We start from the raw sequence: 23,931 nt of genomic DNA, 5'->3' as shown, positions 1-23,931 counted from the left end.
CTTGTGAACTCTTCAGATATGGTAGAAGATAAGTCTAGGAGAGGAGTCGGTGAATGCAGACCTGCTTTCTGCATTGTTGTGCTCTGGGAACAAAAGAAAGGTTGGTTAATCATTTCACCTTTGAGAGAATTCCTGGAATCTTCAGCACTCCATCTCAGGAATCTTATAACTCCACAGGCTCTAGCTAATCTGCAGTGAAGCGTATCTAGTGCCCCGGGGATTTCATTTCTGAAGTGAAATATTTGTACTTTGGGGAGATCTCTGAAAGAGACCCATCAGGATGTGATTTGGAAGTCTGAATTCGAGGCAGTAATTCAAGGACTATTTTGAATTTGCAGGCTCAGTATTTATTCGTTGCCAGCTAAACCTTAGAAGTTATGACTACTGGTGTTGTGTGATATACGGAGGTCTGATTCCCCATCACGAGCATACTGTGTCTGATATCCAGAATAAAGAAGGTTTTTGGGGGTGAACGCTGAGCATTCTTTGCACTGAAGGCTGTTGGACCTCCCAGCTTTGATTATTACAAGAATTCCTTTGTAGGTAATAATGCAGTATTTAAGCACTCAGAAAAATCCTTTTCCTTTCCTTCCTGCCTTTCATTAAAATCATTTTCCCCCCTTAATTTTCCCTTCTAAATATATTTTTTGTAATAGCAAGGTATTCACTGGCGATTCCAGCAAATAGGATGTCTGGTGGAAAAGCATACAGAAACCGTAGCCAGTTGCTAGTGAGACTTAGGATGAAAGATCTAAAAACTGCCCACATTCCACAAGCTCCAGGGCTCCTTTAAAACTGAAATTGCTTCAAGTACGAGAACTATTCCCACACCGCAGAAAATAAATGACTGAATGTTTGCTGCCTACATCCGACATTCAGATTGCTATGGGATGACAGTAAAGGAAAATTCTTTTCAGCTGAAACTAGAAACTATATGGCCAGTCGGCGAGGCCGAAGGCATGCAGGCTGTTCCAGATGGCAAAGCTGTACAGAAGAAATATTTGGCATGGGTAGGAGAGTGACCAAACTGCCTGGAAAGAAGGCCATGGTTAGATGGGTCAAAAATTACAGGACAGAATGGATCGAGTCAAGGGGAGGGAGATTGAACTATATTTTGAAATTCCTGGAGAGCCATAAGAACTGTGCAAGGACAGTGGCGACACCACCTTTCACACACAAAGGCAACCAGTGCTCATCTCGAGTCACTAGGGGATTAGAAAAAGCTGGAATTTGAGGAAATGATTGCCCAGGCAGTCCTTTCTGTCTAGAGAAGAAGGTAGAGAGGCACAGACACTAATGCTGCTGGGTCTGGGGTAGATCCGGGCCTGGGAAGAAGGAATTAAAAATAGCAGAATCATCAGAATAGCGGAAGATCAGAAAACATTCGGAGGAAGAAAAAGGAAAGAGAAAAGAAACAGCCAGAATGAGAAGTGGAAATGAGTCAGGAGGGAGGGAAGAGAGCACAAATGGGAAGAAATCTGGGCTTATAAAGGAAGGGCAGTCTCTGGAATGGAAAAGGAGAGTTAAGGAGAGTCGGTCTTAACAAAACAATGGTGAGAAGCAGTGCCAAGAACATGCCCATTCTTCCATTAGAAAATTTGGAATTGTAATTTATTTTTTCTTTGCTAATTCGGTTGCTGTAGGTGAGCTAAGAAACAAACAAACAAAAAAGGTGGGGAAAGAAAGTAAAGAAATGGAAAAGGGAAGCCTTCAACAAGAAAGGGGAGAAAAGGCAGGTAAGAGGAATATTACAATTACAATGTATTCCGTACTGCACATCAGGAAGGTTTGGGGGGCCTGTCGAGAGGTTACCAAGAGGCCTGGGTAACAAAAAACTCTGCTTGCAGTTGGGTACAGTAAATACCCGGATACACACAGACACACACACACACACACACACACAAAAAAAACCAACTCCAAGCCAACAACTCACTTATCATGATGATTAGCAGCTGCTCTGGGTTTCTAGTTCCAGCCCATAATAAAAACTTCTTTTTTCCATACTTGCATGGTAATAATAATTATGACTGTGGTTATTTTAGCTAGTGTCTAGCAAAGCCGCCCATCTCTTGAGTTCGTTAGGACCTGCAAACAAGGTCTTGGAACACATTCGCTTCATTTTCTCTTATTATATACAAAATACTGTTGTGTACACTTTCAGGAGGGACCGAGGCAAGGCAACCTGGCAAACAAACTTTTATCAAACAGAACTTTGTTGGAAGCGTGTGTGCTTAGATCCTCAAAAGTAAACAGTGTATAATGGAGCAGGTTTTCAGCCAGTGTGTGTTGGCACGGCTCCATCCACCCCAATGCAATTAGGAGTGTTTTCTCCAGCTGAGGATCTGGTCCGTCAAGAGCAAAACAGCACTCTGTGCTGTATATGTGGAAAAAAGCACAATGGGAAAAGGCTGTAGGGCACTGGGAGCAGGAGTTTCCCTTACAGGTAGATGAAACATGCCTCCTGTTCTGCATGCACAGGTGCAGGCATCTCTCTTCCAGAGAATTTGCCATTTCTTTGCCATAGAACCCCAGAAGCAAGTCGTCACCAGCAGAGGTGATTTAACATTAACTGACGTGATCTAAACAAATAGGAGATACCATCAAAGGCTCTGAATTATTCCAGCACTCCACTCCATGCTCTGTACATACGTCCACTCTATCATTACCAAATAATGCCATTTTGAGTGAAGAAATCATGCTGAGCTTGGAGATTTTATTTATTTATTTATTTATTTATTCAGTCCAGTACTGTTTGCTGTACTTCCTGCCGTTTCAGCGGGCACAGTGATGTGCATGCCTGGTAGAGCTGGAACCAGCGGTCTCCTTATAGGAAAAAAAAAAAAAAGAAGGCATGTGAAGAAAGAAGAAGACAGGTTCTTGTTATCAGTACGGACTGGCCAGGATGAATTGGCAGAAAAGTCTGGCAGGTGATGCAGATGGACTCTGTGTTTTGCTGTTTGTGCTTTTTTCTCCAAGCAGAACATAGAAACTCCCTCACGGTCCCTTCCCCACCGCTGCAGACCAGAAACATCTTGCAGAGAAGTTCTCCAGAAAACTCACACATGAAGTCCTAGAATATTATTTTTATATCAACATTGCTATTGTTACAAAGTCAAAGATAAAGGTGCAAAACAAAAAGCAAACCCCTTTGCAACCCACAATAAACATACCATGCATTTATGGGTGTTTTAAGTGGAAAGGAATGAAGTTCAGCGCCTGGGTAATTTGCACTTTGCACAGAACATCTGTTTTATGATTCTTTCTCTCACTTATTATATGGAGCAGACTGTGTGTAAACACTGTGTGTCCTGGCCCCAGGCTACACCCTGCATCTTCATTCGTCCCAGTCTTCAGATTTGACCGAGTTCCTTGGAAACCAAGCAGGGCCTGCTAGGAGAAGTGAGTTAAACCCTGGCTCCTTGCTGCAGCCCTGCTGCTGACCTCTCCGCGTGCGGGGAGGAGAAGCCACGCTCACCCTTGCCACCCTCGCAAGCTGCCGGGACTTGGGGAGCGGGGACGGCTGTGAATAATGCCAGCGATGCCCGGGAGTGCAGAAAGGCAGCACGACTCCTCTGAAGCTCGACACAGGCTGCCGGTCAGCCGTGGCCAACTAATTGTGCCCCGGCAGCTTTTGAAATGATGGGGGAAAGCAGCTGAAAGGGCCTCTTCAAAGCCGACCGAGTCCCCGGAGGCTGAAGGTGCAGCACGGTGTTTGTTTGTGAAAGTCGGGCGCGTCTGGCTGCCCGGCCGTGTTCAGCCGAATGGCTGGCTGCGTATATTTAGCAGCAGCTCTGACTCCTCGCTGAACTCAGCCCCTGTAATTAACGCATTCGCTCCTGCTCTTTGCTGCAGGGAGCCAGCAGGACCCAGGGGAAAAACATCACTTGTGAGCAGGCTCAGAGCAGCCGGTCCCGCTGGCCCTGCAGAGCCTCGGAGCAGCGCTTGCAAGCACAGGAGCTGCCCGGCCGAGGGAACCTTGGGCTTTGGGGTGCCAGCCCCCAGCACTGCCCTGGCACGGATGCTGTCCTCACGGGAAGCCTGCAGCGGGTGGCTCTCGCTTGCTTCTTTGTCCCCGGTGGGGATGCTGCTGCTGCACAGCTCTGCTAGGCGAGGAGCTGGATGCGGACACCTGCCCGGCCTCACCCGCACCTTCCCCACCTTCTGTAGGCTCTCTCTGCTTAGTTCCTCCTGTGATTGTTCAGCCAGGGCCCAGATAGGAATCAAATATCCCGATTCAGTCTAATTCCAAACACTAGCTGTGTTTACCCCTAATTTTATAACTCTTCCCCCAAGCCAAGAGCCAAACCGAAAAAAAAAAAAACAAAACAGGGAGGTTGAAGAGCGCCGTGCTGCAACAAAGCACTGGCAACAGGCAGGCCCAAGCAAATACAGGGGTAAGTGCACATAACGTGGCACTTTTACCTTGTGCTTCGGTGCAAAAGCACACAGCTGAACAAATCCAGCTTCTCCATGTGGGAGGGAGCCGGTGCCAGCCTTGCAGCCCGGTGGCAGCGGGCACGCAGGGGGCACACCGGGCGCTGCAGGGGTGGGAAGAGTCAGGCCCGAGGAGCTGGACCGGAGTCATCGCTCCCGGGGTAAATACGCAGGCAGTTCTGCAGCTGACCTGGTAGCAGCGCCAGTGAAGCTAAATCAGGTCTGCTTGCCTGGCCCGACATGAATGTGGTCATATTTCTAAGAAATCCGAGTAGCTGGATCCTCAGAAATGCTCAAAACACCCATAATTTAAACATGTTAGAGCTGGAGGATGCTTGTCCATGCGCTAGCGAGAAAAAGAGCAAGCCAAAATGAGTTCAGCACCAATTTTTATAAACTAGACTGGAAAATGTTTTAAGACAACTCAGAAACATGCTTTATTGCTGCTTTGCATTAAGATAAAATTTGCAAGATGCTGAATACAGTAAGGGTCCTGCATTTTTGTCCCGTTTTGTGGGATTTTGAAAGGGCAGGTTTGCTCCGTGGGCCAGGCAGGGCAGAGGCTCATTTCCTGCTGCATGAACCACAGCTGCAAAGGGGCTTTGGAGAGCGAGAAGGTTGCATCAGAGCCAATTTCGGAAGAACAGAGAGGAGGGAGAAGACTAAAAGGAAAGCAAGCAAGCAGAATAAATCCGAATGTAACAAAATTATAGTCTGTATTGAAAATTCAACATTTGGAATTGATTTTTTCCATCAGACAAAAGGCCGAGAGTTTCATTGTTGCAATATTGGCCTCTTTTTAAACTTGTGCTAAATCTCATATCTAGGCAAGCTGCAGGTGAAACACCAGGAAGAAAGAACTTATGCAATCCAAAAATATTTTACTGTCAAGTGCAATGTGATGCTCTTGCTTTGCTTGCTTTATTTTCTTGTTTCCTGCTGCGTATTTGGTGCAGGTTTCCTTCTTTCCATGAGGTGTCTCAGATTCCCTTAATTTTCTGGCTGCCTCCCATTTCTATCTCCCCCTCCCTTCACTTTTAGGGAGCAAAAGCCTGTCTCCCTTGTGGCATAATGTTAGCACCAAAGTTTCAGCTTAATTACGTGTGCAGGGGAAAAGAGAATTATGTGTGCAGGGGAAAAGAGTTTTATTTGCATCCCGTAAATGTGCATGAAACTGGAAATGAACAAAGCTGCAGCACCTTTGTGAAAACAGCTTGCCTGCGATCAGAGCTCCTTCTGCTCCGTTTTAACATAGGCTTTCAATTGTTTCACTCTAGTTCTCCTTTCTCCATTGTCTTTCTTCAGAGCACTATTGCTTTCCTATCTGGCATTTTCCTCACTGTCCCCAAGCAACCTCTTTTACTTGCTCTCTCCTACAATAACCCCATTCCTCATTATTGTTTCCATTCCCTTTTTTTGTTCTTTCGCTTGATCGAGGCCTGGGGGCCCCAGCTCGGTGCTGGGGGCTCCACGTTCAGCCTCAGCACTCAGCCGACACCTCGGAGCTGGAGCGCTGTCCCCTGTGCGTCGGCTCGTGCTGTGTGCCATCGCAGGAGAGGCTCGCCATGCTCTCCGACAAGCATTGTATATCTGCTTTGCAGGAGCAGACGTAATCTATCAAAGTGCAGAGCAGCAATGAATCAGGTCTTTGATGCAAATAAGAAGCAGCCACATGGCACGAAGCATTTGGGAGCACTTCAGGCTAAAAAGGAAAAAAAAAAAGAAGAAAAAACAGAAAAAGAAAAAGATGCAGCTGTGAAGAATACAAATATTGGCTCCTCTAGGAACCCTCCATATTGTATCCATTATTACAATCTACTTATTTGTTCAGGGCTAATGCTCTCCATTTTGAGATTGTCATGGATCTGCTTTCCCATCCTCAGGGAAGGTCTATGCGGCAGTCGTCTGCAGGAGGTGGCTGCAGAAGGAGCCCTTCTCCCCTTGTCTGGCTGGCAGAGCTGACTGCTGTGTGAGAGAACCTGCTATTAAAATGAATAAGGACCCTTTTGTGCATGAGAAAGAAGAAAAAAAATTGGCTTGTTCCCACCTTTCCCATCTTCTCTTGCTATGAAAAAAATCTGAGCTGCCTTTCTCACTGCAGCTATTGTGAGTGCCTTGTAATGGAGCCTGCTGGAGGTGCGGACTGTTATAGCCCTTACGAAAGCTTCTCTGCAGAAACGTGAAGTGCTGGCTTTGCTTAGTTCCCTGTACATTTGGTGCTCTGGCAAGGGCTGCCCACGTGGCTCTGCAGGCTGCGAGCAAGGCCCCGAGCAGCTGAGAACTGAGGTTATCTCCTGCAGCCCAGTGTGGGTTTGTCACTGAGATGCCAGCCGAGAGTTTTCCCATCATCTGTGGGAAAAGCAGAAGGGAGAAGGCAAAGCTCGAAGCTACAGCCATGCACGGAGTCGCTGTGGTGCTCAGCGTGCTCGGCCCGCAGGTCTACTCCTGCAGATTCTGGAGAAACATTTCAACCTTTGTGTCCTGCCGGAGAAACGAGCCACCTGAACAATGCTTTGGCAAAATAAAGGGATTATTAAGGAGCAGTGTGAGGGTGCCAGCGGGGATGGACACGGCTGGGAGCAGCCTGGTGCCCTGGGGTGTCACCGCCTCACGTCCTCGTTCGCACGCTGGGAACAGCAGTCGCTCCCTGCTGACAGGGAAGTGACCGGCCTGGGCCCGTTAGAGGTTACTCTTTTCTTGCGATATTGGGGGTGAGATAAGCCCCAGTGGCAGCAGAGGACGGTTTTCTGTTAGCGCGGTAAGAGAGGGGCTGATAAGCCGCCAGGAGCCGTGCCAGACCCGCTGCGGCAGAGGTGCGGGCCCGCCGAAGGGCCGCGGGTGAGCAGCGCAGCCAGGGCCCGGGGCAGCGCCGTGGCACCGCCTGAGCTACCGCAGCGCCAGCAGCACGTTCCCAGTGGCCTTTTTGTGTAGGATCACAGCATGGCTTGGGCTGGAAGCGAGCTCAGAGCCCACCCAGAGCCACCCCCTGCCAGCACAGCACCTCCCGCCAGCCCTGGCTGCCCAAATCCCATCCTTGGCCTAGGGCGCTGCCAGGGATGGGGCACCCACAGCTCCTCTGGGCGGCCCAGTCCAGTGCCTCACTGCCCTCAGAATGAAGAATTTCCTCCTTATACACAATTCAAATCCACCCTCTTTTAGTTTAAAACCATTGCCTCCTGTCCTATCACTACATGCCCTTGTAAAAAGTCTCCCTCCATCTTTCCTATAAGCCCCTTTCAAATGCTGCGAGGCCACGGTGAGCTCTCCCCGGAGCCTTTTCTTCTCCAGGCTGAACATCCCCTGCTCTCCCAGCATTTCCTCATAGCAGAGCTGCTCCAGCCCTTGGATCACCCTCCTCTGGACCCATGCTAACACGGTTCAATCTTTGCTCATGTTTATCCTAATAATTTCAAATGCAGCTGAGGGGAAGCCTCCAAAAATTAAATATATGTACCTGTGGCTAACCTGGTATGGCAGGCACCCAAGGAAGGCCACCTGTATCAGAATCCCGAATCCTGACCCAGCCTGAACATGTCCTCAGCACCTATTCCTGCCACCTGGCTAACAACAAAAGCACGGAGCGTGCATTTAGGACAAATAAGGGGCTCTCGTTCTGCACGGGGTCTGTGGGCAGGAGCCAGCCCCTCTGCTGTGACAATGCGCACCAACCTTTCATGTCTTTGGGAGGAGAAAGCAGCTTTTTGGCATTGCTGCCCGCTGTTCACGTGCCGTGTAGCTGCCTTTTCAGCACCCTCCTCGGATAAGCAGGCTTGTATTTATAGAGAGAGTTCTGTAGCAAAAGCAATCATAAAAGCCACGATTATTTAAATATAGATCCCTTCATCCAGGCAGAACCTAAGCTGTGTTTATGCCAGCCGGGACTGTAAAGGCAGCGCTGTTCTGCAGAGTTTCCACACAGAAATAAAGAAGAGCTCCCAAAGTTTATCATAAACTAAAAAGAAACAAGCGAATCCCCCAATTTACAACTTTCTCAAACAGTCCCAAATCTCCTCCCTCTCCCAGCAGGCCCAGGGGCTGTGGCCCAGAAGGATTGTATTGACACGAGCTTTGCAATTGGGATTAGAGCCCGGGTAACCTGCACAGATCTCAACTTTCCAGGGAAACCAGGGGTTGAAGCATTTCCATGCCTCTTGCATAATCAAATTAAATTTGGGATTGAAACTTCAGCCGTTGGGCTTCTCTGGTCTGAGTGCTTGATTAATTCTCAACTTTAACATTTTATTATCACAGCTCTTGGTTTTTTGGGGGGGGGTGGCATGGAGGAGGGGCTGAGCAGCTTCCCCTGCTTGCTGCCCAAGGAGTACTGCAGTTAGACAAAGCAAGAGAGATACGTGCACCAGACCCAGGAGGCTCCTTGCACACAGAGTGGCGACAGCTATGATGTTTTGCTCCTTGACGTCTGCCTTGGTGCAGGAGCACTCTTATAGAGAAACTTGTCCCAGCCTTGATGCCTAATATCTTATATTTCTATGATTTTTCCCTTGCAACGATGTTAACTCTCAAAACTCACTCTAAGAGTCACTTCACCAACAAAACGTGCCCTGCACGAGCATGAAGTGTAACCGGCATGTGTCTCTACAGCACTGTTCATTGTTTTAGAAGAATATCCAGTAGCAACACACAGCACAAAACCAAAATACATAACATACTGCAGGTCCGGCCTCTGTGGCAGGGGCCACAAGACCAGGCACCTCTTGCTGGAAACTGCAGAAGGCGGTGAGATCAGTGCCTTTATATTTATGTCAGCTCAGTGTAACACTGAAAATGTGCAAGGAGCAGGGGTTATTTCATCAGAAGGACTTCCCACCACAGGAGAGTTACTGTACTTCGAAATTTGATTTGGAAGGGCGCTATCGCTGAGCCATCAGTGCCACTTGCTGTTGCTGCTCCTTCCCCTGCCCAACGCTGACCCACTACAATCTCCTCTGCTATGGACAGAGATGCCCCAAAAACCCTGGGGCATTTGCTGGACCTTGGAAAACCCCCAGCTCATAGAGTTTCGTTTTAGTTTTAATTGCAATGACATCAAACCCTTGCTCAGCTAGATCAGCTTGGTATTAGCAGTGCAATTCAGATCTGAAGAGGTTCCGGGTAGGCTAGGAAATGAAAGTCCCCAGGACGTCAGGACGTGCAGAAGTCCCCGAGGGCCTTGGCAGCCATCCTGCAGTGCCTCTGCTTTATTAGTTCACGTCCCCGAGGTCTGTTTTTCCTACCACAGGATATGATTAACCCTGAGAGGAGTCATCGTGCTGCACCCGAAGCAGAAAACCACCTGAATTCAGCGCAAGGCTGCTGCCCCCTCCAATCCTGCACAGTGCAGGTGAGCGCAGGCAGACTCCATGCATGGATTGCAGCACTTCTTCATGGCAGGTCAGAGCCAGCTCTAAAAAACGGGACCCACCGTACTCCCACAGGCACCAGCTCTGCCCTGCCAGCCCCTCTGGGATGCTCAGAGGCTCGTGGCTCTCCTTGGCCCAGGCAGGGCAGCTGGGGACCACGAGCTCTCCCGCACAGGCAAGGATGCTGCTGACACAGCCAGGAGCTGCAGGGATGCCTGTCCCACCTGAGCACCCAGAAAAGGGAGAGGAGGAACGTGAACCTACTCAGGAGGCCTGGGAACCCCTGACATAGTAAGTCGGGGTGGTGAAGGACATGGTGGCGGCGGGAGGTGCTGCTGACAGCAGGCAGACGCACAAGGCCAATTATGGGGAGCTTTCCATTCCATTTTTCTTGAAAAATGATGGTAAAAGGGCTGTAACATTTCTCAGCCCTCACTCACGTAAGCAGTATGTGCTCACCATTCCAGAGGCTTCCTGTTGTGAGTAACGTGGAGAGAGAAAAGGTCAGAAAACGGGGGCTGTCTCATTTCAGAGAGTTACTCAGAAAGGAAATAGAGCCCAGGCTGACTCCTGGGATATGTGCAATTCGTGCATGAGGCATACTATTAAACTGGTTGAGACTTAAACACAAGAGGAGGGAGCAAGAATCAATCCTGGTCCCTTTTCAGGCATGGTGCCAGGCCCAGTCCATCCCCTCAGGAGAGCTCTGCTGACCGAGGAGCCACTTTTTGGCATTTCCAAGGGGCTGCTGCCACATCTGGTCTGCTCTGCTGAAACCCAAGCATGTCTGCATGCCATACTACCCATCCTCCCCATCCTGAACCCAGTGACAAGGGCGTAAGATGGCTCTCAGTGCGCTTCCGTGCATGGTGGCAGGATCTGGCCCTGGCCAGGAGATGCCAAGAGGATCTGCGGGGTTTTCCTCCCCCGTGCAGGCAGAGCCAGGCAAGCGGCCCCAGGTCCTGAGCTCACATTTTGCACTGAGTGCTGGTTAGTGAAAGCAGAAGGAGCTGCTTGCGGCACGCGCAGCACTGCTAGACAAAATATGCTGCCTTGCACCAAGAGCCATCCTGAAACTCTGTGCCCTTTGCTCTTGATCTTACAAGGCTTTATCTGGACGGCTGTGTGGAGCTGTCTTGAGGTTAAAGGTGTTTAGGCCAAAAACCCATGCAGAGCATCACAGAGATGTGCTCCGCACAAATGAAAGAGATTCCAGTGGGCTAAACCGAAAACAAGCTCTGTTTAGTCTTCAGCATCCCTCGCAGGGACACGCAACAGCATTCCTGGAAGGAGAGTTTTCATTAATGATCAAAAGAGGGTATTTTTGCTACCTCCTTCCCTCCTCCCCCCCCAAATCTGGTGAATATCCATCTGGAATATATTTATTAAACTAACACTGGGTCCTCGCTCTGCTCCGAGAGCAGCCTTGGTTCTTCTGAAGCGTAAGAAGCTGCATTGACAGGAAAGAAACGGGCACATTTCCCCCTCCAGTAATGTTTGCAAATACTCGGAATATTTGTTTGTGCATGTGGCCACTCGCAGGGCCGAAATTGATGGTTTCAGAGAACTGAAGCTCAGTTCCCAAAGTTGCCGATCCGTGTGCCAGGAGACGGGTTTGCAGCTCCGGCGCGGCACACCGAGCTGCCCATCCCCTAGGTTTGCCTTCTGCACCATTTTTAAGAAATGTGTAAGAAAACGGTGTGACCACTTTTATTACAAGTGCACTCCTAGCGAAATTGCTTACTCTGACGGCATTTTAAAGCCTGATGTACTTTCCTTCATTCTTCCTGCTAGTTTTCTTCCTAGCAATCAGATCATACCCTCCGTTGCCACGAGTGGAGGATAAAGAGCCCAGTGTTCTCCCTCCGGCCACATGGAAGAAGTCCCTCTGCTAATGTCGGACTGCAGTGGATCCAGGGAAAATGTTAAATTAGGATCCAGCACAAGCATTAGCTCCTGACGCGGACCTGGGCCTGCAGCCCCTCGCCGCGCGGCCTCTGGGCACAACTGTGTCACGCAGAGCAGGAAACGTCTCCTTATTGCAAGGGCTTGGAGCTTATTGCTTGTTAAACTGAGGGCTTACTTGCCTCTCACATCCTGCGAGCATTTTATTTGAAGGCGCTTCATGAAGACAGAGTAAGGGTGGTTGCATCCCGTGAATGTTTCTGGATTTCCCAGCGTGTGGCACTGGAATTTGGCCCTATGGCAGGCAAAAACAGCGTGGAGTTAAAACATCCAAATGTCAACTTGCTATAGGGTCAGACAGGGAAATATACTTACAGAATGAAAGGAATAAAAGATCTCAGAAGGCTTGTAAACAAGATAGAAGTGCCACCGAGTAATAGAAACACGAATCCGTCTTCTGTGACTTCTGTCACATGCGGCACCCCATGGCTCTCGTGGCAGCTCAGAGGTAGCGGTGGCGAGGAGGAGCGCAGAGCCATCAAGGCCAGGGTTTACTGGAAACTGAGATTTGTAGTGCTTTCTTGGAAACAGAAAGCTCACGTTGTTTTTGCAAACAGCAATCTTGTCTGTGGTTAGCTTCTGGCAGCAGGTGGCTGCTTTGGACCCTCTCTGAAAATGAGCACAAATAAAAACACACTTTAGGCCCCTTTGAAGACAAAACAGCGCCCATATGGTTCTCTTTGCTTGAACAGAAATTTATCCTGAAAACTGTGCTCCAGGAGGTAAATGGGAGAGGCTTTAGTGCATCTGGGATGTACAGTGTCCTGGGCATCTGCTAGACCCAGGTTTCTTGCCAGACATGTCTTCCCATTAAAAAATTGCATGTTATCTGCTATGTTGCACCAAAAAAGGATTACTGCCTTGACCAACACATCATGCAGACTGTTCTTTCTTGTATCTGATGGTTTTGTTCCACTTCAAGAAGTTCCTGGTGGAAGGGAGACATCTGAGTCCTCCCAGGAGGCAGCGGTGATCCTGGTGGGTCCGGTGCCCACGGCGAGCGCTGCGTTAGCACAGGCTTTTCTCATGTTGTTATTTACTGGGAAAGGGAAGCGTCCATTCACCCCACTGTGAAAAGGACTGGAGCCCCCTGTTTTTCAAAAAGAGACTACACCATCAACATTATATTCTTGTATGCATGCTTTGCGTGCTGAAACTGAAAGGGGAGTAAGGTGTCAGTGTCTCCTCCCTCCCAGCCTCAGCCCTTGCGTATGCTCACACCTGCAGGTTGAAAGCACTATTACCCAGAACAGGCTTCAGCTGAGAGCTGCCTTTTAAAAAAAAAATATTATATATATATATATATATATATATATATATATATACATTTTTGCTTCTTTTTTCCCCTCCACAAATGGGTAACTCTCTGTCCCAGCAAGTGCTGTTGGGAGGGGAGCGAGCACCGTCTGACCCGAAGCACCAGCACCATTTGCTTCTGCACGGTGAGGCAGCGCGCTCTGAGCACTGCTCAGGAGATGCTCCACACAGTCATAGGCACCCAGCAGTAAGAAAAATGGGCCAAAGCACCTAATTATTATTTTTTAACCGTTAATACACTATTAATCTCTTCATACTTTAGTGTACAGAATGTAGTGACTGCACTGTCTGAGCCCCATGCGTAATTTAAATGCACACCCACTTTCTCTGAGTGGCTTGACTCAAGCTGGCTAAAAGCGGAGATGTGGAGCAGACATTTCCACCAATTCAGGTGTTTCCAGCAGTGGTTACCATTGCTAAATCAGCCTAACTCTGTGTCCTGGTCTTTGCATTAAGGGTCTCTGCACCTCTCTTCCTTACATGTCTCTGAGCCTGAGAAATACGATTATTTCTCTGACTGGTTAAGCTACACATCTACATACGATGATGCTTATGCAAATAATTCATAGGGATTTAAACTGAGAGGCTGCTGTTTCAGTTTCCCTCAACTTTTAAACCTAAACTCCTGAAGGAGCCTGTTTGGAATGAGAGTCTCAGTTTGCTTTAAGAAAAAAGTAAAATAAAAAAAGCATATCCCTAGCTGCAGTGGTTGCAGAGTGGAGCCCGAAGATGTTACCTGCTTGCACCCTACAGGCACAGGCACAGAACAGCAAACAAAAAGCGAGCCAAAACAGTATTAAGGCAGCTGGGATTTGCAAGGCTTGAGCCAAGGTTTCTGAGTGCTTAGGGCTGGCAACGTGTCCCCAGCAAGTCGCAACCAGAAATGACAAGGCAGCTGGCCGGGAGTCTGTACGATGCTCCAGTTCTTTTTCCATCTTGGAGCAAACAGAAATGGTACAGCATGACGTGTACCAACACAGGTGCCTAATGTACCTGCTGAGCCTTGTGTTAGCTCGGGGATTACTGCTGCTTGCCAGATCAGCCACGGAAAGGTCAGTGCGCCAGGGAAAGGCTGGACCATTCCCTTGGCTAAGAGGTAGGCAAGGGCAATTTACTGCCGAATGCCAAGGTTGGAGTGCCCATGCCACGGGGACTGGTGGCTATGAAAAGACTTAGCCTTGTGTGGCTCCATAGTGCACGGATGCAAAATGCTCCCATCCCTGTGTTAAAGGCAGTTATTTCTCTTCTGCAGGCAACGTCCCACCCTGAGCCTGCCCTGCCCGAGCATCCCTCCAGGAAGCTGAAGAAAAACAGGACGAAGGTGGAGAGGGAAAACACCAGGATTATTCAATAAAATGTGGGAATGGGTGGGAATGGGGGAACTGAACATGATTAACACCAGAGGAAAACAGGAACAGAGGCAGCCTTACAGGTGAGGAGCTGGCTTGCGTGTCAGAACCAAAAGAGAAACCGCATGAGGCAACAGGCAGCAGCTCCAGGGATGACGAAGCACTAGGTGCCACTATTGCACCATGAATTGCAGCATATGCAACAGAAAAAAAGTCCAGTTTCAAGCAAGAAGCTCACCACCGCACTTTCCCTTCGCAGGCATTTCTGACCCGGACGCCGGAGCGGGACGGCTCAGCTCCAGCCGCTCTTCCCAGTTCCACTCCTGGTGCCTGTGCGATGGGCAGCGGAGGACAGCGGCCACGCATCTCTCCCAGAGCAAAGCCCGCTTTCTGCATGGGTTGGCAAAGCTCCCCCCTTAACGGGACGAGCTGGCAGAGCCGGCACATACAGTGGGAAATCCTAAATAGAAAACATCCTTCTCGCTGGGCTTTTCCGTGCAGGAACCAGCGAGAGAAACGTGCCAGGCTCCCAGCTACACCGCCCTCAGCAAAGCTTCGCTTCCCTCCAGCGGTTCCCGCACCCCAGTGGCCGGGGCCACGAGCCCCCAGCTTCTCAGCAGGCTCCGGGCACTGCTCCACCAGCTTCTGTGCCGCTACGGTTTTATTACATCATTACAAATGATTATTGTGGGAATATTGCTCTCTAGTGCTGTGAACAGATAGAAACCTTCCGTAGGGGAGAAGGATCTGCATGCAGCGGGTTTAAAACAAGACACGGAAAACAGAAGTTCTTCAAGTTTAACTTGCAACGTTTCCATTTAATTTTCAGCAGTCCTCTTTAAAATACAGTCTTTCCTATTATACAAAAAACAAACACACTGCCATTTCTCTGGCCATACCCATTGTCTCATAAAAAAATAAAAACAATGAAAAAAAAAAAAAGATCTCTGGCACAATAAAAATGCTTTGCAACATATATATATATAGCTTTACTGTACACAATATTTTAAAATTGGTGAAGGTACATGTTATTTCTACGTATTTCCAAACTCAGTTTATCACGGTGATTTCTGTTCACAGTTACACAATGCCTTCAGTGATTTGGGACCCAGCTATCGTTCTCGGTGCTGCCCTTAAAACAGAAGTGTTTGTGGATGCGGGTCTCCCCCAGCAGAATGTGGTTCCGTCAGTGCACTGGGAGCTGTGCCCTCCAGTGGGGCTCGGGGGAGCTGTAGCTCCTCCACGCGAACAGTTTCACATTTTGTAGATCTTGAACATTTTCTGAAGATGGTTCTGGTCTTGTTGAAACTTCCCATCCACGAATTGCTCTGCGGGTGAATTTCCTTTTTCAAACGCCTTTTGCAGACCCAAGGACATGCAGACTGCGGTGTGCAGAGCAAACGCTTACTCCTCTCTGTAGGTGTAACAAAAATCTCTCTCAAGCAGACCCCCCCCCTTCCCAGTCCAAACCCTTCTGCTCACTCTTATTTTACAGTATTTCAACAATTTGCTTTACTTAAGACATCAAGGAACTTCATAAATGCCACAACACTAAAACATATTTCTTATATGTTATGAGCCATGTCTTCCAGCTACAGAATTGTGGTAGGATTAGGACCCTATTTCTGTCCTCATGTATCACGCATCCTGGGCTGAACTTTGCTTCACTAAAAGAAAGGCAGAACTGCTTCGTTTACAGTGGATTTACTGGAAAACCACAGGAATGTTTGCTTATGGACAGGATTTGGAAGTTCCTCTTTACAAATGAAACCGAGTCCTATCTGTTTTTTCATCACGCCATAATCAAACTGACACCATGTCAAGTCTCATCTGGGCTCCTGACTGACACCTGGCACTCAGGTTCTTCATGTCCACGTCTCCTCAGATCCTTCCAAGTGCCTTGGGTTGCATCTCTGCTGCAAGGTGTCAGCAAGATGAGCACCCCGAATGGGACCACCTTTCAGTCATATTTGGCTATTTTTAAAAAAAAAAAAAGGTAGAAATCATATTTATCTTAGTCAATACTCTTGAAAGGCAAAAAAAAAATAGTAATAGGCTATTTTTGGGTAAAACTCCTGAAGAATTGGAGTGATAACCTGCACCCTGCAGCCATCACTTACAGGACCAGTCCCAGCGAAATAAATTTCAAATGCGTGTTAAGCTACCATAATTTTAAAGCTGCACCCCACAAAAAAACATTTTCCTAGGGATTCAGAGGATGCTCCCTACCAGACAGAGCCAAAGGAGGTGCAGGAACACTGAAACGTGCTGCCTTGGCTGCCTTCACTGGAGCCACCCTTGCCTTGCAGAAACAGCCGGCGCTCAGCAGCAGCGAGGCACAGCCGAGGCACAGGAGATGTATCCTAACATTACAGCCAATTTTGCCGAGGAGCTTGGCCGCACGCCCCGCTGCTCAACCCCCTTGCAGATCTGCTGCAAACCAGAGCATGCCGGGGTTGCTGCTCGTCCGGGTGGGACTGCTGGGCTCACGGACCCAGGCACCCATCCTGCAGGCCTGACTCATGTACTTCGCTTTGAAACCCAAAGTCCGAAGCCAAAGCAGCTGGGAGCAGGGCAGGAATTATCTTGACCTCTGCTGTGTAAATAATTTAGCATCTGTTTTAAGATTCAATGAAAACTCTGCCCTCCTCATGTGTCAGCAGCTCCCGTGTGCGGCATCCAGCAAATGTTGTGTTTACATTTCCCACTGACTCGGAGAATTAGCGCTCTTTGCAGACTTGTGAAACGAAGCGAATTCCCAAACACGATACAGGCTTTGAAGAGCGTGTTTACATGAACTTATCATCGGATCAACAGTTTGCTGCTGCTGGCCGGTGCCTCCTCCATGTGAGGTGGCTGTGTGCACCCGAGCAGCGGCGAAGGGGCCGTCAGCTCCACCACACTGCACCTGAACAGCATAAATCTGAGACTGTCCACCGTTATTATTACAAATATAATCATGAAAAAGGCTTGTGGGCCTTGCTCGTGTCTCCTGGAACAGTTTTGAGATCACCATTGCCCATCCGAGATCTTACCCGAAGGCATCGCCCTTCTACGAAGTGGCCACGGAGGCGTTCCCATTTTCCCTTTGGCTTTCCCCGAAGGGTTCATCATCCTTCTCTTTTATGGAGAACTTTTTCCTGAACGCTTGCGTAATGCTGGAGGAAGAAGCCTTCCTGAACGTGGTCAGCCTCTTCCGAAAGTTGCCCCCCGAGAAGAAGTAGAGAAGTGGGTCGAAGCAGCAGTTGGAGGCGGCCAAGGGGAGCGTCACCACCACCGACTTCTGGAGGTACACGGTGTCCTCGCAGCTGGCGCTCTTCAGCCGCAGCACGTGGAGGTGCACGGTCCGCAGGATGTGGTACGGGGTGAAGCTGATCAGGAAGGTGGCAGTGACGATGATGATCATCCAGATGGCCTTCTTGCGGTTGGCCTGGTTCTTCTTCAAGGAATTTTTCAGTAGGGTCCTTATGATCATGGTGTAGCAGATGGTTATGACAATAAAGGGAAAAATGAAACCCAAAAATAGGGCAATAAAATCCAGGATCACAACCAGCTTTGTCTTCTGAGAGTCTTCTGGGGGTTCGAAGCACTTGGTCTTGTTGCCATGTTGATAGGTCCCATTTTGCAGAAAAGGAGCGCTTGTCAGGGTAACAAAAATCCAGATGCCGACGCACACAAATTTCGCCTTTTTCTCCGTGACCAAATTGATGTTCTGGACTGGAAAAACGATGGCTATGCAGCGGAAGAAGCTCATTGCAGTCATGAAGAAAATGCTGCAGTACAGGTTGACATACAAGGCGTAGGAACTGACCCTGCAGAGGAAGTCACTGAAGAACCAGTTCCCCTTGTGGACGTAGTAGACCACGCGCAGGGGCAGGGTGCACACGCAGAGGAAGTCGGACACGGCGAGGTTAAGCATGTACACCTGGAAGGCTGTCTTCTGCCGGTACGTCCTTATGAGGACGTACAGCACTACGCCGTTGCCGACGAAGCCCATGATGCTGATCATGGAGTACAGCGTGGAGTACACGCGGTTTCGGAAGTCGTCAATGGAGTGATGGCACGACAAGTTGTCAAAGAGGGCGGTCATCTTTTCGGGGGGAGGCACTGGTTGGCTGGCGATGAATTTCAGGCCTACAGATGAAAAAAATCAGTTACTTATCATTACATTAGAGTTAGCTGTATTACAGTTGGAGTCAGCTATGTTAGAGCAGCACACAAAAATAAAATATCATCATAAAATAGGAGAAGAAACCTATCATCTCTCTCTTAAAGGACAGAACAGCTAGGAATGGACGTGGCTCTGTACAGACCAATGTTACGCAATTAGTTACACATAATTATAAGGATCCAGCACAGCCGCTGCTCCACAGCTGGCACCTACAGCTGGTGGCATAAAGGTGGGGGTCACATTTTCATACGTCCTCAGTACTGGCTGCATCCTCCTTCCACCAAAATACCGGGAGGTTCCAACTGCCTGCAAACTAAAGCAGCAGAAAAACAGCAGAAAGGGGCAACAAAGGTGGCCACGGCACTCTCTGATAAGAGATGCTTGTCAGCTCCCCACATTATGCATTGCTCTCCTCTGCTCACAGGTAGCACTATTTTTAAAACTTGCTACGGTAATAAATAAGTGTAGTTATTGGCTCTGGGAAAGACATTGCCCGTTATATCTGATGAACACAGAGGATCACTAGCAGCCAGGACACACCAGGGCTCACTGGCGTGCAGAGCAGGGGGCTGGGGCAAGGCTCCTTGCTTCCGACGGCAGGACAGCCTGCTTGGTCTGCAGACATCAGTACCCTTGGGATTCTTCTTGGGTTTGCTTTTGCACACTGCTCCGACAGCCGTTAGCACAGCTGACCCTGCGGCCAGGGATCTGTTTTCAGATGGGCTCAGTCATTATTTTGTGAAAATTTTACCATTTCCTCCAGATATTCATTTGGGCGCAGTGAGACAGGATGTTCTTAACTCGGGGTTTCCTGAAGTACAGCAAGAGGGAGCAAGAGATGTTTTACCCCTGCATCATTTTCCCATTCCTTTTCAATTTCTGATGTGTCAGACACACAACCTCACTTTCAGCTGGAGACATCTAAAACCCCAGAGATTAGCACTGCAAGACACCTGCTGACAGAAATACTGTGACTTGAAGAAAAACAATGAAGACAACAGCTGGGACAAGATTGCTAACGAGAACCCACACTATGTTCAAATGAGAACCCACACTAGGCTCAAAACCGATTTTCAGCGGTACGTATTTTCACCCCTGAAAATAGCCAGGCAGCATTAGTGCAGATGGATGCCCTCAGCCTCTCCCCCTCTCTCTGGGATACACTGGGAATTCAGAACTACTCCGGGGTGCTCGAGGCTTTCAGCTTTCAGCCAGGTCTCAGCTATTTGGGAGATGACGCTTTTAAAACAATCCTCTGATTATCTGCAACATGCAAAACACATTAAAGCTCAAAAGATGCCAGCGAGTTTGCAGAGGTGGGAGCGGAGGCAAAATCTGGCACAAGAGAGCACATTTTTTTTCCTCTTGGTCTGTTCGTGGACACTTATGGGGCCACAAGCAAGAGACCATGCAGCTGCACAAAGGTCTTTGGGTAGGAGAGGCAGCCAAGGCTCAGTGCAGTCAGAAGTCACAGATCATTACACCTCATCATTCACAGTTCACCTTAGACTGCATAAACGAAGTTTATCTGGCATTTCTCATTGCAAAGGACCTGTTAACCTGAGTTTGCAGCCTCTCCTCCCGGGATCTCACAGCCCAGTGTGGTGGTGGCAGGATTCAGATCTCAGCCCGGACCTCTGCCATCCTCCCTCGCCTGGGAGGCTTGAGGCTCAGGTTATGATGAGAGCATCACTCCAATCATTTTTTAAAATCTCCAAGATAGGGATGAAATTAAGTTTGTGGTAACATTTGTGTAATTTTAACCAATTGCTTGGGAGTGGCAGGTAGTTTATTCTCTGAAAAAAAGCTGCACGATCCCTATTGCATGTTTTCATCCGCCAGGATCTTCTGGACATCATTCAAGCTCTTACTGCCACTACCCTTACCGTGCTTTAATGTCTAGCAAGCAGACCCACCGAGCAAAACCCTGCTGTGCTGTGCGCTGCAGGAACACATTAGCCTCAATTAGCTCATGAAAACCTATACAGATAAAATCTCTGCACTTACCGAGGCATCACATATCATCTCTTTCTCAGACATAAGAAACTATTCAAGATACTTGAGATTAAGAGGCTGGGATGATCTCCTTTGCACTTTACAGGTTTTTCATCTGACAGCGTCTCCGTGCAGTTAAGATTATTATGAAGAATGAGCAGAAAATGGGACAAAGCAGGCTGCGTGGACAACCCAGTGGACAAGCTCAGCTGTTTCCCATCCCTGCAAGTGTCACACAAAGCTCAGGGAAGGGGGACAGCCCTGCTAGGAAACGCAGAGGAGCACTGGGGGGTCCGGACAGCGAAGGACCTGGGTCTCCCCAGGGCACCTTTAGGGTCAGGTCCCCCCTGCCTGCCGGGACAGCACCAGTGCTGATGCCTGCAGAAGTTTGGGCTCGCAGCAGCTGCCCCTGGGGCTGCCGGCACAGCCCCGCTGCCTGAGAGATAATCAGGAGATCTCAGCCGTCATCTGCTCCTTGGATGAACTGTCTTATATAATCTCCTTTGCCACATCTGTGATCACTCCTTCAGCGGTGCGGAGCTGCTTTATGAACTTTTACTTCCTCCGGGGACTACACTTGAGTCTCGCAGAAGCCGTTGCTCAAGGCAGCTGCAGAGAGCCAGCAGCCATGCGAGGTGTCGCCCCCCGGCCAGCCGAGCCCTGCTGCGGGTCACCTTCCTAAACACGGTTTGGAACATCTTCATGACCAGACTTAAAGTTAACGACTGCAGCACTGCCGTGGGCTGCTAAAGCAGCGGACAGCTCCCCACCTAGAGGCACACCTAAAGCCAAAAAGCACCCCGCGCTGAGCCTTCGGGTCAGCTCTGCACCTCGCTGTGCAGACAAACATCCCTTTACCACTTTAACACAGCAGCAGGTCGCCGAGCCGCTCACCTCCACGCCGCTATTTCCCGACAAACATCTCCCTCCCGCACAGAGGCGGGGGGCTGCAGCAACCCAACGAGCGACCCCCCCCCCAAAACGACCCCAGCCCCGCACGGGGGGCACCTCCCGAAGCAGCTCCCCGTCCCCCGCCGCCCCCATCCCTCCCCACCGGCCCTCGGCCCCCCCCCGGTTTAACTGCGGTGCAGGCAGCCCCCGGGAGCCCCTCGCCCCCCGGGAGCCCCCCCAGCCCCGCTCACCGCCGCCCGGCTCCGCTCGGCTCCGCGCCGCCCCGCGCTGCCCAGCGGCCGCCCTTCAAGCGGGGCGAGCCCGTCCCCGTCCCCCCCCCGCCCCCCGCCCCGGGGAGGAGCCGGCCCCGCTCCCCACCGCCCCCCCCCGGGGCCCAGGAACGGCTCCGAAACCCATCTGGGACCCGGGAGGGTGGTTTTCGTCCAGCCGATCCCAAAGGTCCGCTGGTATTAATGTCACCGGTTCAGCAGTGAGCTTCAGCTTCTCGTGGGAAATGAGACGTTCGGTAAATTACTTCCCCGGAATTAAGGATTCGCTTCGAAAGCCACAGGCGTAAAAAAAAACAACTGACCAAGACCAAGCAATCCCATAAAAGCTGCCCTCTGCTCTCAGAAATCGCATCCCTCCAGGTCCTCCTGTTCCCATGGCACCTCCACGGGGGTCGCACAAGGGGAACCCCTCCCTGCCTCTGCGTGCCCCCTCGCTGGGGTCCCCAGGATGGTTCCTGCCCTTCCCTGCTCGAAAGGCTTCCCATGCTGTAATTTAGCTGTGCTTGGTGTAGGAAGGAAACATCGCTGCTGTAGGGCTTGCTGCGAGCCTGGCACGGGGGGCATTTGGGCGCAGCGCAACGGGACGGGGAAGATGGGGAGGACGGGGAGCAAGGTGAGCTGGGGCTGAACAGGGACCTGCAGCCCCCGCCGTCCCCACGCGTGGGTCAGCGCCAGCCCCTGCTGAAGCTCGGTGCCAGCACTGCTCCCAGCTTTCTGCCAGCTCCTTGCCTCTTGCGAGCTGCAGGCGGCTACGGCAAGTTTCGGTTTTGTACCTGGGCGTTTAAGTGCCACTGCAGTCACTGCACGCTGCTGTTCACCATGCTCGTATTCTCCGTTCTTCACTGTTTTACTTCACATAGCACAAGCACAAGCTTGCAGACGGGCTGATGACAAAGGCAAAGCCCTCGTCCATCTGGCGCTGGAATTCGAGGCCCGTCCCTGCCTGGACACTGTGCAGCACCAAGCCCTGCAGCTGTGCCCACTTCCCCCCAGCTGCGATGCCACGTCTCCTTCCCGTTTTTCTGCTTGTGTCTCTTCCACCCTGACACGTCCCAGAAGGATTTCCTGCTGTTGAATCAGAGATTTGCATGTTTGTTGTGGGCCCTTGGCACCTCTGGCTGTGCACGCCCAGGACAGGCCAGGGCACCGCGGGAAGGCACTCCTCGTCCGCACCGCACCGACAGGGGTGGGCAGGAGGCTCGCCTCGCAGCTGCCTCCCCCCCAAAGCCTTCCCTGCCTTCCTCGGGCACTGGAAAGCCTGCCCGTCCTGCAAGAGCCACTTGGCAGCGTGTTAGAAGCAGCCAAACCAGGGGACCACGAGATAGCTCAGGTTGGAGGGGATCCTGGGAGCTCTCCAGTCCAGCTTTCTGCTCTAGCTGTGTCAGGCCAGCTTGCTCGGGGCTGTGTCCCACCTGGTTTTGCACACATCTGAGGATGGAGGTCCCAGAGCCTCCAAGACGAGGCGACCCGTTGCCTGCCGTCTCCTGCTGCGAAGCCACATCTGTAGCTTGCTTTGGTTGTGGTGCCTATTTTGGTATTACTTCGCTCTGCCATTCCTTCTGCTTTTTTTGCTACTTCTTTTTGCTATTCCTTCTGCTTTTTACTACTCAGTTTTTTGTTATCTCTTCTCTTTTTTTTTTTTTTTCTTTTTCTCTTTGCTCTCCTTTTCTTTTTTGTCCCTTCCTTTCAAGAACTGGAAGGTTGGAGATAGAGAGGAGGGAGGAGAGTTGTAGGGCATTTTGGGAGAGGGACGGAGGTCAGTGAGAGAAGGAGGGTGGCGCTGCAGGAGTCGGGATGAACAAAGGTAGCTGTAACCTGTCATTTCACTGCTAACGTGGCATAAGGTGATTTCTTAGCTCTCCTTCAAAGTCGATGGACATTTGATCCAACTAAGTGACAATATGAATTCTGGCCTCGGAGCATTTCGGAGAGCCGAGTGGTGCTGCAGGCATTCCCAGCAGCCCTGGTGATGCTAAGTGCTCGCGTTTCCTCTAGAGTCAGCAGGTCTCTGTGCAAGTGGTGGCTGCGTCTGGGGAATCAGCTCTGTCAGTATTTCACCCAAAGGACTTGCCTAGATATGACAAATTTCGCCTGTGGGAAAGATTTTTACTGATATAACGATGACTATTAATTAACAACAACAGAAATTTAAACAGTCC

The 23,931-nt window shown here is 50.1% G+C and overlaps 1 protein-coding gene across 2 annotated transcripts; it reads right to left on the bottom strand.

Moving 5' to 3' along the window:
• Positions 1 to 16,433: 16,433 nt before the first annotated feature.
• Positions 16,434 to 21,991, bottom strand: CYSLTR1 (cysteinyl leukotriene receptor 1). Of its 2 annotated transcripts, none has more exons than XM_048076321.2 (2): positions 21,907 to 21,991; positions 16,434 to 18,559 (listed from the first exon to the last, which is right to left on the bottom strand). In XM_048076321.2, the coding sequence occupies exon 2, from the start codon at positions 18,513 to 18,515 to the stop codon at positions 17,478 to 17,480; it is 1,038 nt and encodes a 345-aa protein (XP_047932278.1). In that variant the 5' UTR covers positions 18,516 to 18,559; positions 21,907 to 21,991; the 3' UTR covers positions 16,434 to 17,477. The 2 variants fall into 2 exon arrangements, with proteins under 2 accessions (XP_047932278.1, XP_066860935.1); XM_067004834.1 differs by lacking the exon at positions 21,907 to 21,991 and adding an exon at positions 21,734 to 21,826.
• Positions 21,992 to 23,931: the final 1,940 nt, after the last annotated feature.

Source organism: Anser cygnoides, chromosome 13 (assembly GCF_040182565.1).
Source record: "Anser cygnoides isolate HZ-2024a breed goose chromosome 13, Taihu_goose_T2T_genome, whole genome shotgun sequence".
In the NCBI taxonomy this organism is placed as follows: domain Eukaryota; kingdom Metazoa; phylum Chordata; class Aves; order Anseriformes; family Anatidae; genus Anser; species Anser cygnoides.
The sequence above is the reverse complement of the archived record's forward strand: the minus strand, read 5'-3'. Positions and strand labels throughout refer to the sequence as shown.

Coding starts and splice junctions, on each gene's coding strand:
- CYSLTR1 (XM_048076321.2), bottom strand. CDS start 18,515: ATGACCGCCCTCTTTGACAACTTGTCGTGCCATCACTCCATTGACGAC.